The sequence below is a fragment of the Staurois parvus genome, unplaced genomic scaffold (assembly GCF_062004578.1).
Source record: "Staurois parvus isolate SC_StPar_1 unplaced genomic scaffold, SC_StPar_1.0 ptg000017l, whole genome shotgun sequence".
Lineage (NCBI taxonomy): Eukaryota > Metazoa > Chordata > Amphibia > Anura > Ranidae > Staurois > Staurois parvus.
Genome location: NW_028317813.1, coordinates 2,483,646 through 2,501,775, shown reverse-complemented (window position 1 = coordinate 2,501,775; position 18,130 = coordinate 2,483,646). Strand labels below are relative to the sequence as shown.

At 41.1% G+C, this 18,130-nt stretch overlaps 1 protein-coding gene across 10 annotated transcripts in view; it reads left to right on the top strand.

The window, feature by feature from the left end:
* ZC3H13 (zinc finger CCCH-type containing 13) overlaps positions 1–18,130 on the top strand; it is a 129,163-nt gene that overhangs the window by 87,736 nt on the left and 23,297 nt on the right. For 8 of the 10 annotated variants that reach the window (XM_089678873.1, XM_089678858.1, XM_089678890.1 and 5 more), the window contains 3 exons: positions 419–934; positions 13,815–13,964; positions 16,903–17,103. In XM_089678873.1, coding sequence (XP_089534999.1) covers positions 419–934; positions 13,815–13,964; positions 16,903–17,103 — 867 coding nt within the window. Of the gene's footprint in view, positions 1–418; positions 935–13,814; positions 13,965–16,902; positions 17,139–18,130 lie in introns of those variants that run through there. The other 2 variants (XM_089678898.1, XM_089678865.1) reach the window with 1 other exon arrangement.

The following is an 18,130-nucleotide window of genomic DNA, read 5'->3' as shown; positions in this document are numbered from 1 at the left end:
ACTAAGTACTATTCAGTAATCCTTTTAGGATAAATTATTACATTTTAAATTTTATCTGTTAACATGAATAGAGCTAATCTTAAGGAAAGGTACCAAACCGAAGAAGTCTTAAACACTTTCATTTGGCACTTAAGTTTAAAGTTATTTGTATTTTTTTTCTGTTTTGACATTTTTTTTAATAAGGCTTCCATTTTGTGCGCTCTGCACATTTATTGTTAACTACTGTTAACTCCTTCCTCACACAGGACTGCACTCTTCAGATTTGGAGTCTTAACTTACTGTTTGGCACATATTCATGGGTTCAGATCATCCTGTAACTAATGAAGTGAGAATGCAGCCCCTTTTCACACTTTGTTTCCCACAGTGATATGCCTGCTGAGTTAGATCTAAAATTAAGTAATGTTTATTCTGTTCATAGATTGCAGGGACTCCAGAAGTCATAGCTCTCGAAGAAGTTCACCTGATTCTGATCGTCAGGTACATTCAAGATCTGGATCGTTTGACAGCCGGGAAAGAGCCCCTGACAGAGAACGATATGAGCATGATCGCGACAGGGACCGTGACAAGGACAGAGATCGTGAAAGGAGAGATGTTAGGCCACGAGAGTGGGATAGAGAAGCTGATAAAGACTGGCTAAGAAATAGAGAGCGAGATCGAATAAGGGATAGAGACAGAGAAAGAGACCGAAGGCGAGACATGGAAAGAGAGAGAGAGAAAATAATTCCTGACAACATGGAGAAAGATAGAACTAAACTTAATGATGTCCCCACAACAACAGAGCAAAAACGAAGTGACACAAAAGAGAGGGACAATGATAAAGGCTATGAGGCTTCCAGCCGAAATAACTCCTCTCTGGACAGAGGGGATAGAGACACTGAAAATGTGCAAGACGTGATCACTAACCGTAAAACAGAAAAAACTGAAAATGTTGAAGGTAAGTTTAGGTATCAATTTTCTAGAAGATTGTATGTATGTAATTTGAATATATAATAGATACTTAAGCCAGAAAAACTATTTTGGATAATCTGTCTAAAATATTTGATATGATGTGGTTCTAAAAAGCCAACCATTGAGTCCATCTAAAATCGATATTTTAGTTTTGGGAAAAAGCTGTCCCCCCCGTCCCCCCCCCCCCCCTTTTTACTTTTTGAGGAGATCTATGTACTTAAGTTTTCACACTTCTGCAGCTTGTGTGAAAAGCTTCATCCACTTTTTTTAATTTTGCAAAAACTGGAGGTGGTTGGGAAACAGCCAGTTATTAGTGTGTGGAGATTTAATTGCTGTATTCCTCAAGAGCTATAACAACTTAGTGGGTGATATAGCCCAAATGTAAGAAACCCTTTATAATGCCACAAAAATAGTTTCCTACAAGCAAATATTTAATTGGTTATAGGGAGTGGATACATAGTTAAAAAAGTGTTAATTTACTTATCTCAATTCTCTAACCTGTATAGGTCCAGCCTGTTTTTGCGTCAGGGACTTGATCCTGCGTTAGGGCTTACCTTGACACTAAGGGCAATGTGTGTAGCTAACTACAGGGTGCTATACAGGCTCTGGGGTGTGGTCCAAATCTGTGGTTCCCAGACCCTGAAGATCTCTGGGGCCTATGGCCACCTTGAAGGGCAAAGCCTGAATCCCTTATAGGCCCAGAAACGTGGATAAGATCAGACAGCATTTCCCTGTATTTGGACAAGAGTTGCTTTGGCAAGAGTGCCTGGATTATTGATGCTCCTGCATTCTAGCCACACTAAATCCCATTCTGCTCTGAGTACCCCAATGGGGGGGCATATCATAGGCATAATGAAGCTGGGATGAAAGGGCTACATAACATGCATTCTGTAGATGATCAACAGAAATCTCAGAACACTGCTCAGGGTGCTAGCTGTTTCCTTGTCCTGGAAAAATTTTATATTATGACACTGCTCACTTTTTCTGACTTGTCCTCATTTGCTTTGGCAGCTCTAGCCCTGCAGTGGCTATTACCCCATTTTCAGTTGCCTAGACTCATCTGGAGAACTCAATAGTGATCTCCTTTTCTTTCTGCTAGATTACACCTCTTGCCCTCAGCCCTTCTGTGAAATCCTTATGGAAAATCCCCTGAGGAATACAACTCCCAATTTTAAAAAAAGTTGGGGCGCTGTGTAAAATCTGCATAAAAACAAAATGCAAATCTGATAAACCACTATTTTATTCACAATAGAAAACATCAAATGTTTAAAGTAAGCAAATGAACCATTTTTAGAAAAAATATAATTTTGAAATTGATGGCAGAAATACATCTCAAAAATATTGGGACATGGCAACAAAAAACTGGCAAAGTAAATTGTGCTAACAAGGAAGAGCTTGAAGAACATCTTGCAACTAATTAGGTTAATTGGCAACAGGTCAGTAACATGACTGGGCAAAAAAAGGGCATCTTAGAGAGTGTGTCAGAAGTAAATATGGACAGAGGTTTTACTGCAGCCAGCCCGAGCCCCAAAATGCCAGACTCCTTTTTCTAACTCCAGTATATCTACCAGAGTTAGATCCTGGAATGCCTGGTCTAGAAGAAGCTAATAAGGAAAAGGAATGAGTAGGACCTGGAGGCAGTATTAAAGAAGATGGTGTGGAAGATGTTTCTCTTCCAAACTCTTACATCTGAAGCAGTGGTGGACATGCTCACCTCTGCCGTGCACAGAATCTTCGGCTTTGATGAACCTGATTCTCCTCCGGCTCGTCATGCACCCTTTGGATACAAAGAGACCTGCAAAATCTAAAAAGACATTCCCCTTTCATGAATACACAGAATGGCCAATTTTATGATTGGGTCACTTCAGAGAACATTTTCACTCCTCCAAAAGTTATTGCCCAACCCTATCTAGTGGAAAAAGCATTCCACAGGATAGTTGAGATGCTACAGGATTCAGTTGGTTTATAATTTCCACAATTCTGCTTTTCAGCCCTCTCTTTGCCTAAATTACTTGGGTCTGATCCTGGGTATATCCCAAGCAGAGGTTTTCCTTCTAGAGAAAAACATTTTCTCATGCTTTGGAATTAAGGTCAAAGAAACATTCCTCAGTGAGATACTCCCAGGAGATTTCTGGTTCTCATGGTAGACTCCAAGACTGTCCCATTTGCACAATTCTATTCAAGGCCACTCCAGCACAACTTGTCGACCTGGAACAAGCATGCTGCTTCTCTCTACCTACCCATTCTTCTGTCCAGCCAAGCAAAGGAACTCCTCTAGCTTGGTGGATCTCCAGCCCAGTCTTACCATCAGGGAAGCCCTTCCTTCCCTATTACAAAAACATGATGCCAGTCTTTCAGGCTGAGGAGTTTAAGTCCCTCACAGTCCAAGGAATGTTGTCATCTGTGAAATTCAAGCTCCCCATCAATATCTTGGTGCTCAGAGCAATCAACGTGGATCTGAAAACACTGCGCCCCCCTTCCTGCCTTATGCGGGTACAATGGGAAATTGCGACATCTGTGGACTACGTCATCCAATCAGGGGCACCAAGAGTCGTGTAGCCTTAAAGAAAGCAAGATAGATCTCTTGGACAAACTCACTGTTCTGTGATTTTTTTTTTCTTTTTCCAGTCCACATCCAAGTAGCTGACAACTGGAAAACAGATTACTTTAACTGTCACCACCTGGATCATGGGGAAATGGGCCCCTCACTCCAACCACCTTCAGCCTGATATGTCTGAAATAGGAGACCTCGAATGTAGATATTTTGGCCTCCAGATTCAACAACTACCTCTGTGGCCAGATCTAAAGATGCTCTAGCATGGACGTTGGATGCCGTGATAATCCAATGATCTCAGTTCAGGCTAATGCATGCTTTCCCTCTAGCTAGTATTCTTCCTTACCTGGACCACAAAATTGAGCAAGAGAAGCCAGTGATTCTCATTTCACTGAATTGTCAAAGAATCAGGTACACACATATAGACTACTAGGGGACAATCCATGGCCTCTTCCCAACAGGCCAGACCTGCTATCCCAGGACCCTCTGTTCCATCCTGCTTCAGTCACTGACTGTAAGGCCTCATGTATACATGAACTCCCCTAGACCTTTTAAATTTCCTAGCAGCAGGCAAATGCTAAATGCAACAAAAACATATGTAATCACTGTACCACGTTTAGGACTTGAATTTTTATTCCTTTGATCAGCATATTTTCCATTGACATGAGTAAACTCCCAAGCACTAAAAGTGGCTAGTGTTTCCACGTGTTTTTTTTTGGCCAACACCGTTCCTCTCCTGAACTCTATTCATCCGCTTGCTGGAGCGGAACGTTTAACTGCCACTAAGCTCTGCTGCTACTAAACTCTGGTAAAAACCTATGTGTATATGGACACATCAGCTTTTATTGAGTTGAGTTTAGGGGCTTTGACAAAAAAACGCCCAAAGCCCGAAGCAGCAGTGTACATGAAGCCTAAGCCTTACTTTGTAAATTTCCTGTTCAGTTTAAAATGGAAAGGCGAAACATTGTATCAGTGCCTATTTTTCTTTTTTTTTTTTTATTTATATAAGTGATCACATAATCTCAAGTGAACGGACTGAATTTTGATCCATCTATGGCTGGCTTTAGAGGGGTAGGAGAAGCAGCAGTACACTGATATTCCTAGTCAAGATCTGTGCAGGGGGTTGTGTCAGCATATGTTTTGGCTAATGGAGGACGGGTAGGCTATTCTCGCAACACTGCCAGAAAACTGACCATTGTGAGACGGATGAAAGTAGGGGGACTAGCAGTAACACCATTGATTTTACACAAAGGAAGCAATACAAAAAGAAAATGATGATTTTTTTTTCAAAACGGATGCATTCAAATAGCAATGCTGTGCTTACATGAAACGAGCGAGCACTGCTGACTTTGCACTGCCTGTTAGTTTAACCATGGGCTAGTCTAACGCCTATAAGGTGCTGGTTAAGCTCTTCATAAGTAGACCGACCCATCAGCTGAAAAAGCACCTAAATGGGTCAACAGCCCCCATTAACGGAGGATGCCTAAAAAGGCTAAACGTGCCCAACATTACTATACTATTAGAAAACATTACACTGTATACCGTCTAATGGTATCAGTGTTCGAGTATAAACAAGTAGAGCCAGCAGGGGGGATGAAGCCTTGGATGTCCTAACTTCAAGTTGTATCTAAACATTGTATGTGTTGTCTTTGGAAAGGAGAAAAATGCACACAAAAAAAGGAGAAACATGCACACAAAAAAAATACAAGTTATGGTGAAATGAAGAAAAGTGGACTCATACCTAGCCCGTCAGCATGACTGGAATCGCCGACACAGGCCTGCTGCTCTGAAAAAAAAAAGTTTTGAGAAGGAGCAGTAGTATGGATGCAGCAAAAATAAAACAAATCCAAGGCTTCTTAAGTCAGGAATTCAATTTGAGTGTGGGCTTTGCTAGCTCCTACAAGGCCACATCCAGGTTTGAAGGCATGTGGTCTAGGTCAGTGGTGTACTTATGCCACATCGCTCATATGCCATTGCACTCTCAGGTACCCCCACATGTTGCCACTCAATCCCCCACATCCATAATCTCATTCACCTTCCTAATCCATTCCTCGCAAATGGTATATTTTTTAACACAAGTACATGGCACAACAGACACATCAGGTACATTATCCTGCCAAAAGTATTGGGACACCCCTTCAAATTATTGGATTCAGGTTTTCCAATCCCCTCCATGGCCACAGGTGTACAAAATTAAGCACTTAGGCATGCAGGCTGTATCTACAAATATTTGCGAAACAATGGGTCACTCTCAGGAGTTCAGTGAGTTGCTACTAAATATTCCACGGTCAACTGTTAGTGGTATTACAACAAAGTGGAAGCAGCTGGGAACAGCAACTAGGCAATGTAAAATGACAGAGCGGGGTCCACGCATGCTGAAGTGCGCAGAAGTCGCCAACTGTCTGCAGAATCAATAGCTAACGACCTCCAAACTTCATGTAGCCTTCAGATTAGCACAACAGTGCGTAGAAAGCTTCATGGAATGTGTTTCCATGACCGAGCAGCTGCAGTCAAGCCTTACATCACCAAGTTCAATGCAAATTGGATGCAGTGGCGTAAAGCATGCCACCACTCGACCGAACGGTACTTGCCTGCATTGTGTAAAGTTTGGTGGACTGGGGATTATGGTGTGGGGTTGTTTTTCAGGGGTTTGGCTTTGCCCCCTTAGTTCCAGTGAAGGGAACTCTTAAGGTGTCAGCATAACAGGAAATGTTGGACAATTTCATGCTCCCAACTTTGTGGGAGCAGTTTGGGGATGGCCCCTTCCTGTTACAACATTACTGCGCAACAGTTCCCAAAGCAAGGTCCATAAAGACATGGATGAGTGCGTTTGGGGTGGAGGAACTTGTCTGGCCTGCACAGAGTCCTGACCTCAAACTGATAGAATACCTTTGGGATGAATTAGAGGAGAGACTGCGAGCCAGGCCTTCTTGTCCGACATTAGTGCCTGACCTCACAAATGCGCTTCGGGAAGAATGGTCAAACTTTCACACAGACACAATCCTAAACCTTGTGGACAGCCTTACCAGAAGAATTGGAAGCTGTTATAGCTGCAAAAGGCGGGCTAACTCAGTATTGAACCCTATGGACTAAGACGCTATTAAAGTTTGTGCATGTAAAGGTAGGCGTCCCAATACTTTTAGCAATATAGTGTATATGAAATGTTGGATAAACCTGTCTTACAGAATACATTACCCCAAGTATGTCATTCCTACCTTGCTGAAAGCAAGACAAGCCATTTCCAGCCATTTCCCAAACATTAATCTACTCTTCATTGCCTGGGCAGTCAGACTCACCGAAGTCTACAACAATCAACAGAGAAGATGGATTCCTATTTCTCCTGTTCAGGACCTTCCAGAGAACACCCTACTTTCAAGTCAACCATTTCTTGACAGATCAAGCAGCTGATTGCTAGAGCTTACACACTAAAGGACAAAACTCCTTCTGCAATTTACATGTCCACTCCACTAGATTGGTGGGCATTTCCTAGGCATTCCAGCTTTTGTAGTCCAGCTCTATAAGGCTGCCTCCAGGTCTTGGTTCATACCTTTTCAAAGTTTTATTGGGTGGGCATCCATCTTCTGCAGATGCAGCCTTCAGCTGCAAAGTTCTTTCAGCAGCACTCTTAAGTTGGATCTGTTCACCCTTTTCTTGGGCCTGTTGGTACAGTTCTATTTGCCTAGGTTCTGCCCTTGCTCTTTCATTGCGTGGCAGCATATGTCTGTATATATTCAACCTGTGCACTGTATGATAAAGATGAGAAGAATTTTGACTTGCCTGTAAATTCTATTTTTTGGAGTAGAGGCTACAGGCCACCCTCTACGCTGCATCACTTGCTACAAAGTCACCCTACTCTCTGAGTGGGGTAGGGTTATATGGGAGGTGGCAAGAAGGGAGTGTCCACAAAAGCTTTGCAGTATAATAATGTGTTATCCCGTTCAACCACAGGGCCACTTTCCCTTGGATGAAAAATAAAAGCAAAGGAAACAAACTCAAATGGTTGGCTGCAACCAAAGGACAGTGCTCTCTCAGCCCACAATCAAAATAAATATATAAAAGAATTTGTTACGCCTTCCCTAGATAGGTGATATGTGCGCCATTAAGCATGTCACTCTCTATATAGCTATAAGTAATCATCAATATCAAATAACAATAGTGCAAACTCGAGCCACCAAATGTTACTCAGTCATGATTAATATTGTGCAAACATCTGTATAAATATTCTGGTATATGTAAATAACGATGATCTTCAAACACTTTATTTCATTATAACATCTTCCATCATCTGTGTTCATAAACATGAAGTGACTCCCACCACCGTTAAAAATTGTACCACCATTAGCTTTAACCCGCAATCAGCTAGGTCAACTGCGCTTTCCCCAGCCTAGGGTAGGTCTCAGATCTCATTCCTTCAATACAGGTACTCTCCCAAACATCTGTGAAACCCCACTCGCCAGGGGTATGGCCCTTTTAAGACCGTGATGTTCGTCCTGCAACCAAGCTCAGCAAAAGAAGTGGTACCCTCCATAGTGTAGTAGTTTCTTAAAACAAGTTCTACTAAAAGTATTGCACTTGCATAGAGAATAAATCAACAGGCATCAATCAGTATTATATATATCTATATATATATATATATACTGCAGGGCCGCGGCTCTCGCATCACTTCCGGTAGCGACACCTGACTCCACCCAATGTATCGTCGCGGGTATGTGACTTCTTCAGGGGTATGGGCCCGGATGCACATCTCTTCCCTAAATACTGATCCTGGCTGCCATGTTCTTGGAGACCAATGGTCTAAGCATGCATACTAAACATGCCATCTTATTCATGGAGACCAAAGTTAAGTCATATACTAAACAACATTGCATATTGCACAAAACATTAATAAATTTACAGACTCCTAATTTGCTTGTGAACGAAAAACATATTGCACATGGAGAATATATATATATAAAAGATAAATACGTACTGGGTGAAATGAATTGGCTAAAACCTACAAAGCTAAGACTATGAATGGCCAAATTTAAGGGGGATGGACTCAATATAAATAAAATAAACCAAATTGTTAAGATTATTAAAAATACAGAGAGGGCTATGAACTGAAGTGAGAAAAAAGGGGGGTTCTACTGTATTTCCTCAAAAGTTGCTGATAAAACGATTAAGATCAAATTACATTTTTAACTCTTTGGCTACCATAGTCTGTAGTTCATATATCCACTTAAATTCCAGTTGACGTAAAACTCTCACCTTATTGTTACCTCCTGTTTTTTTTTTTTTTTTTGTTTTGTATATTTTTCTGTTCCCCAAAATTGTCATTTAGAGAAGTCCCGATTGTGGCAGACCCAAAAATGCTTGGATACACTATGGTTCTTAAAACCAGTTGATATGTATATAGATATGATCATGTATCCTCTTTAATAGTAACCTCTTTGTCTTTGCTACGTACTAATAACCACATTCGCATTGTAAGGCATATACCACCCATGCAGTGTTGCATGCAATTAGCTCCTTGATATTATACTTTTTGTTCGTCACTGTAGTGCATTTGACCTATCTGATTGTGGGTCAAAGCTAACGGTGAGCACAATTTTGAATGGTGGTGGGAGTCGCTTCTTATTTATGAACACGGGTGGTGGAAGGTGTCAATGAAATAAAGTGTTGTAAGATCACTGTTATTTACATATATGGGACTATTTATACAAATGTTTGCACATTATTAATCATGACTGAGTAACATTTGGTGGCTTGAGTTTATTGGTGCACATATCACCTATCTAGGAAAGGCGCAACCAGTTTTTTATATATTTTAAAAGCTTTGCGGTGTTATCTACGGGTATGAGCCTATAACCCAGTTACTATAAATACTCAGCCTGTGTCCTGTACTGTACGCCAAGCTATTACATTTTAGAGGTTAGTCAAAATTCTTTGTTTCTGGTCCCTTGTTCAGGAGCATATCTCTTCAGAACCCCTCAGTTGCCCCATGAGAGTTTTTTTCTCGGTTATGCGTATTGATTCTTTAAAGACTGTCTGTGCCCATGTTTCTCCACTCCGTCACTGAGACTCTCCTCACTACCTAGGGAGCTTAGTTCCATTCCCTAGAGCCCTTTTATAACTTATTACCATAACACATCACCCTGGCTTACAAATCTTGGACTCTGCTCTAAGCTCTGATATGCCCTTCACTTTTGGTTACACATTAAGTCACCTACTTTTAGGGGTTGAGAAGCCTTTCGAATCAAATTTTTCTCTGCCCCCCTTAAATCCTACCCTCCAAACTGCCAACATCTGCTCAAAAACTGTCTGCCTTGTGCCTACTTCAGTCACAAGGGGTGGTTGTACCTATTCCTTCAGTTGGATGGTTCTGAGGTTTTTATTCAAACCAATTCCATTCCCAAACCAAATAGGAGAACCCGCACTCATAATGTACTAATCTCTAAACAGATTTCTAAGTTTACCAAAATTCTGTATGGAATTAGAAAGATCTGTAATTTCTTTTCACAGGCAAGGGGAATTTCTGGCATTTGTTGACATACAAGATGCCTATATACATATCCCCAATTTCCCTCCTCATCAGACCTTTCTGCATTTGCTTTAAGACTCTCTTCTGCACCCTCAACTGTTTACAGAATTGCATTCTTTCCTTTTTGCTCTTCTGCAAGTACAAGGGTGTTCATGTCACATGGTATTTAGATGATCTTCTGCTTGGGGACTCCTTAGCCGCAACGTTGTTTGCCAGTATCAAAAGGACTATTCAGTTCCCTCAACCTTTAGCTGGTCAATGAACTTTCCAAAGGTTGCCTTTCATCCCTCACACCATCTGGAGTACCTGGATCTAACTTTGGACACTGCTCAAGCCAGAATATTCCTTCCTTCCAGAAAAATTGTTACCTTAAGTTCCCACATACATACCCTCCAATCCAAAAGGCACCCCTCAGTTTGCTTCTGCATGAAAGTCCCAGGCCTTCTTTGAGGCAGTTTGCCCTTTGCTTAGTTCCACTCCAGGTCAGTTCAACTCAACATCCTCATTTCGTGGAACAGACAGAAAGCAGATCCACTCTGAGTTATCCTGTGCATCCTGCCAGAGAGACAAATCTCTGCCTGGCATTGTGGATCTCCAGCTGTGCCTCACAATCTTTCAGAGTCATGTTAAGGAAAACATTCCCCGATTCTGACAGCAGATGGCGGCCTTAAAGGCTGGAGAGCTTAAAACTCCCTAATTTTTCAGGGGACATGGTCCTCGGAGAAGTCAAGACTCCCTGTGAACATTCTGAAATTGAGAGCCATCAAATTAACTCTACAGCACTGGACCCCCCTTCTGCAAGGTCAGTGCTACAGCAGTGGCATACATAAACCGTCAAGAGGATGTCAGAAGTTGAACAACAGTTTGAAACTCTCCTGCGTGGATATTCACATTCTAGTTCTCTGCTGCCCACATGGCATGTCTATGGAAAATTGGCAGTTAGACTTCCTAAGCTTATGACAACTAGACCCAAGAGAGTGGTCTTTGAATACCGAGGTCTTCTAGAATCTCTGGCAAAAGTGGAGAAAACCAAATGTGGACATCCGGGCCTCCTGGTTCAGTAACAAAATGAACACATTTTGATGTCAGCACCAGGGATCCTCTGACCTTTGCAGTGAATGCCCTGGTAATTTTTTTTTTTTTACTTCGATTAGTTTCTCCCTTGACTGCTGCACAATTAGAGGTACAATGGATTCTGGTGATCCTTTATTGGTCCAATTACCTCAGAAGAGTGTGGTGCACAAACTCCTGACAGACCTCCCAAGCAGAAAATATCTGGACTCTCACTGTGCCACATCCTCAAAATTGTACAATTCGAGACGCCCTAATTGAGCACTTCTCCGCCCAGTGACCTCCAAGCAGACCAGACTTACTGGTGCAAGTCCCCCTCTTTCACCCTGCTTTTCAGTCTCCGACTTAAAGGGTGTCTTCTCAAACCCAGGCCCTGAAGGATATGGGTATCCGACTTCCCACCTTACATAGCAAGAAAATCTACCTTGTGCAAGATCTACCATCGCATGTGAAATGCATACTTTAGCACATGGGAGGACAAACTGGCAAATCCCAGGAAATACTCTAATTTTATTTTTATTTTTTTCCCCGTGTTCTGACATTTTTCAATCAGGTCTTTCCCAGCATCTGACCCTGAATACCCTTAAGGGACAAGTCTCTGCCTTACCATTCTCCCCCAAAAACCTCTTGCTTTGCAATTTTAACCTGCTGCGCTCTGTATTCCAGAACCCCCCCCCAAAACAAAGACACACACGTGTGCAGATATCCTTTTTGGGAGATCTCACTTGTACGGTTGCCTTCCTGGTGACCATTGCATCTATTAGTCATGTTTCTGAGCTGGAAGCTGTTTCTTGTAAAGTGTCTTCTGCACAGGGACAAGTTGGTCTCAAGACCAAGACCCCTCTTTCTACCCAAGGTGGTCTTGCTTCACAGCACATGAAGGAAATTTCCTTATGCCCTGTTCTCAGGGCTTTCGGGGTCTTAACTAGCAGCCACAACTTCTGTTTGCAAAGCTGTTTTTTTGTTTCACCTGTAGGCTCTTGTAGCGTTTATCCAGCCGATGTTTGGTGGATCAGACAACCTATTTCCAGAACCTATGCGTTTAAGGAACGGGTTCCTCCTTTCCCTAGCAGACTTTATTCCACTAGGTCTGTTGGTGTCTTGACCTTTCAGGTGTCTTTATCCCAGATTTGCAAAGCTGCCACCTTGTCTTCTCTTCATATGTTCTCCAGGTTGTACCAGGTGGATGTTCAGGTGTTGGCTGAACTTTGGCTCTAAGGTGCTTTGAGCTGTCACATGAGCGTTTTTAGTTTCCTTAACCCTTGTTTTTTGTGGGCTTATTTGCCATGTTCTTGCCTACCACTCATTTATTTGCTTTGGGACATCCCATGATCTGTGAATGCAAGCCTTATACCCATTACCATGCAATTAAGCTAATAGATATTTTGACTTGCCTGTATATTTCTTATCTTGGACTCTTCTGTGGTCACTCTTTTTATTTAAAAACCGAAATCTCATGGAGTGGATGGGGTTATAGGAGTGTATTAAGTAAGACCCTAGCAAGTTTTTTGCCAGTGTCTGTTCACCACCTGAAGGTTGTCTGCATATAACCCATGGTCTAAAAACAGAACCCCTGTGTCCTTGGATAACACAGATCACAGGTAATGCAAATAAATAACTTTTTATTTTTGTCTTAGGAAAAAAAAGATGCCCTATCCTCCCTTCTGGGCATGTTAACAAGCCTAAGCATTTGGTCGAGTGACTGTGGAACGGAAGGATCAGACTTCAGATTTGCTGGTCATTGCCTTCATTAGGGATCATATGACTTATTGCTTAGGGCAGCAGACATATATTAATCATTTTTTTTTATTATTTAGCATGTATTTGTAGTACTTACAAATACACTACACAATTCCATAGCACTCTTGTTTGCTTTTTCATTTATAGTCATAATTATGTGATACAGAAGTGTAAAAACTGAATTGTTGCACCGCACCTGCCGCATAGATTTATGAAGAGATGTGTATTTTTAAAGAGGTGGGTTTTTTTTTTTTTTTTTTTAATTATGTGTTTTACTTGCCTGCTCCATGCAGTGGTTTTGCTCAGAGCGGCCCCAGTCTTAGCCTTCTGAGGTCCCCTGTTGGCACTCAGGTGCTCTGTGTGCCACCATAGGAATAATCCTGTTCTGGTGTCACTATACTGCTGTGATGGTCACACTGGGACAGATGTAACTGCGCTGATGGACGCTGTTGGGGCGGTTCTGTTGAGCTTTTTACACAAAGATCTCTTATACCCATACATTAGCTTTGAAAGAGGTCAACAACTCTGCACATACATTTTGCAATTTGAGCTTATTTAAGCGTGTGTGTGTGATTGGAGTGGCACCCTTATACAACACTGTTTAGAAGATTTTTTTTTTTCACAGAGATGTTTAAAAATCTGGAATAATTTTATTAATCTAAAATGACTAGAAAAAGTGGGCCCATTCCAAAACTAACACTGCTCAATTTATTACAACAAATGTTGAAGCGTTCCTATCCCCCTAGGAACTTGCTGTTTAATGAAGAATGCTAAAGTCATACAAAAACACACAGTAGTACCAGTATGAGGTTGATTAAATGTTAAAATTGTTTGTTAGATGGTATCGGGAAACCCAGAGGTAAGGCTAAGCTAATACAGGTGCATAATATAATTTCTATGTAGGAGCTGTTCCTGCAGAGTATGGCACTGCAAGACTGCTATCTACATGGCTACCATTTTCAATTGTTTTGTGACTTACAGGGGATCAGTTCTCTAAACTTAATGAAGTTCAGTCTGATGATTCTGTGGCTGGGGAAGAATATGAGCCAATCAGCGATGATGAGCTTGATGAAATTCTAGCTGATGATGCTGAAAAGAAGGAAGACCAACAGGATGATGAAAAGATATCAGGTAATGCAATTGTGCAAGCTCATAAGTAATCTTCTTTTACAGCGTTTTGTAATTGTACAGTATGGTATAACTTTTTATAAAAGCAGAAAAACTCCATATGTGAAGACCGACCAGGTTTAATAGTCCGTCTTAGTTTTATTAATTTTTTTTTCTGTGCCATAATCCATAGATATGTTTTATAAAAGAAGATAGAAATCCAAGAAATGAATTTCAAGTCAGTACTCTAGTTATATAAACGTCATGGCAATCAAAGGATTAAAACAGCTTATGCCCATATTGTCAATATCACTTTAATGTAAATTAGGTTTTTTATTTGGATTTACTCTTGCTTTAACAGCTTTTCTACCAGAGCAATTTCTTAGCTTTTTTCGCCCACATGATAAAATCTTGATTTTTTTTTTTTTTTTTTTTTGCTAGCAACCACTTTAAACCTACAATTGGCTGAGGTAGAAATCGTGATGTCATCCTCCCATCTCTGCCAATCAGAGGAAGCCTTGCAGTCATTAAAAAAATACAAGGCTTCTTGTGAATGGCAGAGCATCATTTAGCCTAACTTGTTTTTGTTCCAACAGCAGACGGGAAACCCTGTACCGCTGCGAAAACACTAAGACTGCAGTGGTACAGGGATTTTTCCCACCTGCTGCCGGAACACAATCAAGTCGGGCTGAGCGCTGCTCAGCCATTCACATGAAGACTTCTAGTGAAAATACCTGTAGTTGGAGTTAACCATAAATTGTAGCCCTAGAATTATTGCTCTCATTTCAACATTCACTGTGATACCTTACATGTGGCAGAATTGATGTTTACATAGCATGCTTGCATCCATGTGTGTACAGGGCTGCTTCTAAATTATTTTTACCACTTTTTAAAATGTTTTATTTAAGTTTATTGCTATCTAAAGGGTGCCAACAGGCCCCTTATGTGATAGCATGGGGAGGTGACAGGTTCTTGCTTGTTAGCTGCTTACCCGGCCATATTTGCCAGGGAATGACACATCTGAAACCTGTAAATGACAAAATCCTTGTTTGTTCCGGGTTCATTAGTTGCTTAGGAGATTTGGGAACCACTGTTCTCAGAATTTCTCCTGCTGTCAGTGTTGGGAGCAGTTTACCATGGCCCCACCGCCAACCACAGAGGGCACTGGAGAAAGGGTATTTTACCTCAAAGCTGATTGTCAGATACCAGATACCTGATTGTCACATTATCGAAACCAAGCTGAGCTTGTTTGAATCCTTTGAATACCAGGATGTTTATAAACGTATCTTGGTGAACAAGGGGTTAAAGCACATTTCCATTTGTGTGGTTATCCATATCAGGTGGCTGAATGTTATTGCACATCACTGTTTTTAAGCCATGTCACATCAAGCCCAACTTTGAAATTGTGTGACTTACAGTGAAGTCGCACAATTTCAAAGTTTGAGATGCTGATTTCAGGTGCGATTTGCAAGACATCTGACACAGATTTCTATGCACATCGCACCAAAAGTAGTGCATGTACTACTTTAGAAATCAGTGCGGCTCCAACCAAGTCGGAAGCACACTGATTTGACCACTCTAATTGTGAATAATAGGGTGCGACTTGGCATACGATTTGAAAGTCGCATGGCATGCAGATCGCATGCCAAGTTGCACCCGATGTGACCGGGGTGTTAGAGTTGCAAACTGTTTAGTTGTCTCATTGAAGTATGTACCACTATACAGATGGTGTGAAACACTGAATTTCTCCTGTCGTGTTGCTATTGTGCCAATAAAATAACAGTGACATTTATGTCAAAGTGTACAGAAGGAGAAGAGTCTTTTTACTTTCTTTTTTTTTTTTTATATATATCTAAAACAACCAGACTTGGGATAAGCAATAACCTAAAACAAAGCTTTTAATCAGTTCAGGTTATCCGTTTTTAGGGCCCATTCACACCAGAACTCTGTGTGGGAAACCCACGTTCTGTGTGCATGTCCTGCATCACATTCAAAATGCACTGGGTGTGCAGTCTGCTGTGTGTGTCAATGTAATCTTAATGGCACCCCAAATGCGGATCACAAATGCTGTGTGTTATCTTGTTCTGGGTCGCATAGTACCATGTGATCTGGTTGCAGTGCGTTTGTAAAAGAGAAGTAAGGATTTAAAAAAAAAAAAAAACATTTATACTAGTCTAGGTGGATGCAGCATCGATCAGATGCTGCATCTGTCCGTCACCGGGTGGATCCTGACCATATTGTGGGGATCTTTTCAGAGCCTGGACCGACTGAGTGACCGCAGCCAACAGCAGACTTTAGCCAAACAAAATAGCTTTGGCTACACTTCTTTAAAAGTACGCATGCAATACTTTTGGTGTGATCCAGTGCGATTTCATCCCATTCAAATGATTAGGTTGAAAATTACATCACACTGAATAAGACAGGAACGCGGAGAACGTGTTCCTGTGTGGTTTCGGTGTGAACTAGCACTTAGTCTTCTGGTCAAATAGAACTTTTATTTGGTCACATCTAGTTATACATCTAATTTGGTTTTAAAAGTTGCCATTTCAGTAAAAATATTATTGTGAAACAGTAATGTCATCTCTGTAACATTCATAGTATTTGAATGTCAAAAATAAGACCTTTAAAGTAGTGGACTTGCTTATTTTCCACCTACTTAGATGGCTTTAATATACCCATTTTATAGCTTGTATTTACTGTACAGAAAATGTACCGCGAGAACCAAGTCATCTACAATATTGTGTTTTGAGAAGTTCAAATTTGAAACTTTTAATCTGCTTTGCTGAAGGCAGAATATGTTCTATTTTTGGCATTAAAGAAAAATGTGCTTGTTTTGATGACTCATATTCCACTCTGAAATTTAAAATAGTTATTAAAATGGCATCTAAATGTAAACACTTTTATATGCTAGACCTGCAATAGCTAATATTTAGTTTTGTATGTCATGTTCTCTTTTGCACAGATCCTCTAGATGTAATTGATGTGGACTGGTCAAGTCTAATGCCCAAACAGGCAAAGGAACCCCATGAATCTGGAGCTGCCCTCTTAAAATTTACACCTGGCGCCGTGCTGCTGCGTGTTGGCATTTCAAAACGTTTAGCTGGACCTGACTTGTTCAGTAAAGTAAAAGAAACCTGCAAGCAAGCTATAGAAAAACCTAATGGTAAGTTTTTGTATATTTAACGTTGTACTATAGGCACATCATCAATTCTTTAGGAATGATTGTTTTGTTTAGGGAATGATTTTAGAAGACCAAAAATACTCACCTTGTTCCAGAGTCCTGCGGCAGCCATAGAATTCCAAGAATTGTGGGAGCAGTTACTTGTCAGAAATAACGTGGAGAAAATATATTTTTCATCTCCTGCAGATTTTGAAAGTTTGCCCACTTACAAAGGGTCTATAATTTGTCATTGGTGTATTTTAAATTATAAAGACAGAATATCAACCAACTATCCAGAAAAAACACATGATACAAATGTTATAAATTGAGTTGCAGTTCAGTGAGTAAAATAAGAATTTGATCCCAAAGTAAAACATGACTTAGTCCTTGGAGAAACCCTTGTTGGCTAGCACAGAAGTGAGATGTTTCTTATAGTTGGTTACTAGGTTTGCACACATTTCCGGAGGGACTTTGGTCCACTTTTCTTTAGGTTCTTTAAATCCTTAAGGTTTCTTGGCTGTCACTAATTTTCTATAGGATTAAGGTCTGGAGACTGGCTAGGCCACTCCATAACCTTAATGTACTTCTTCCTGAGCCACTCCGTTGTTTCCTTGGTGGTATGTTTTGGGTCATTGTCATGCTAGAAGACCCAAACACAACCCATCTTCAGTGTTCTGGCTGAGGGAAGAAGGTTCTCCTCCAAGATTTTACAATACATGGCCCCATCTATTGGCCCCTCAATCTGGCAAAGTCGGCCTGCACCTTTTAGTAAAGAAACAGTCCCAAAGCATAATGTTTCCACCTCCATGCTTGACTGTAGGGATGGTGTTCCTAGGGTCATAGTCAGCATTTTTCTTTCTCCAAACACGGCAAGTCGAGTTAATGCCAAAGAGCTGAATTTTGGTCTCCCCTGACCACAGCACTTTCTCCCAATCCTTCTCTGAATCATTTAGGTGTTCATTGGCAAACTTCAGATGGGCCTGTATATGTGCCTTCTTGAGGAGGGGAGCCTTGCGGGTGCTACAGGATT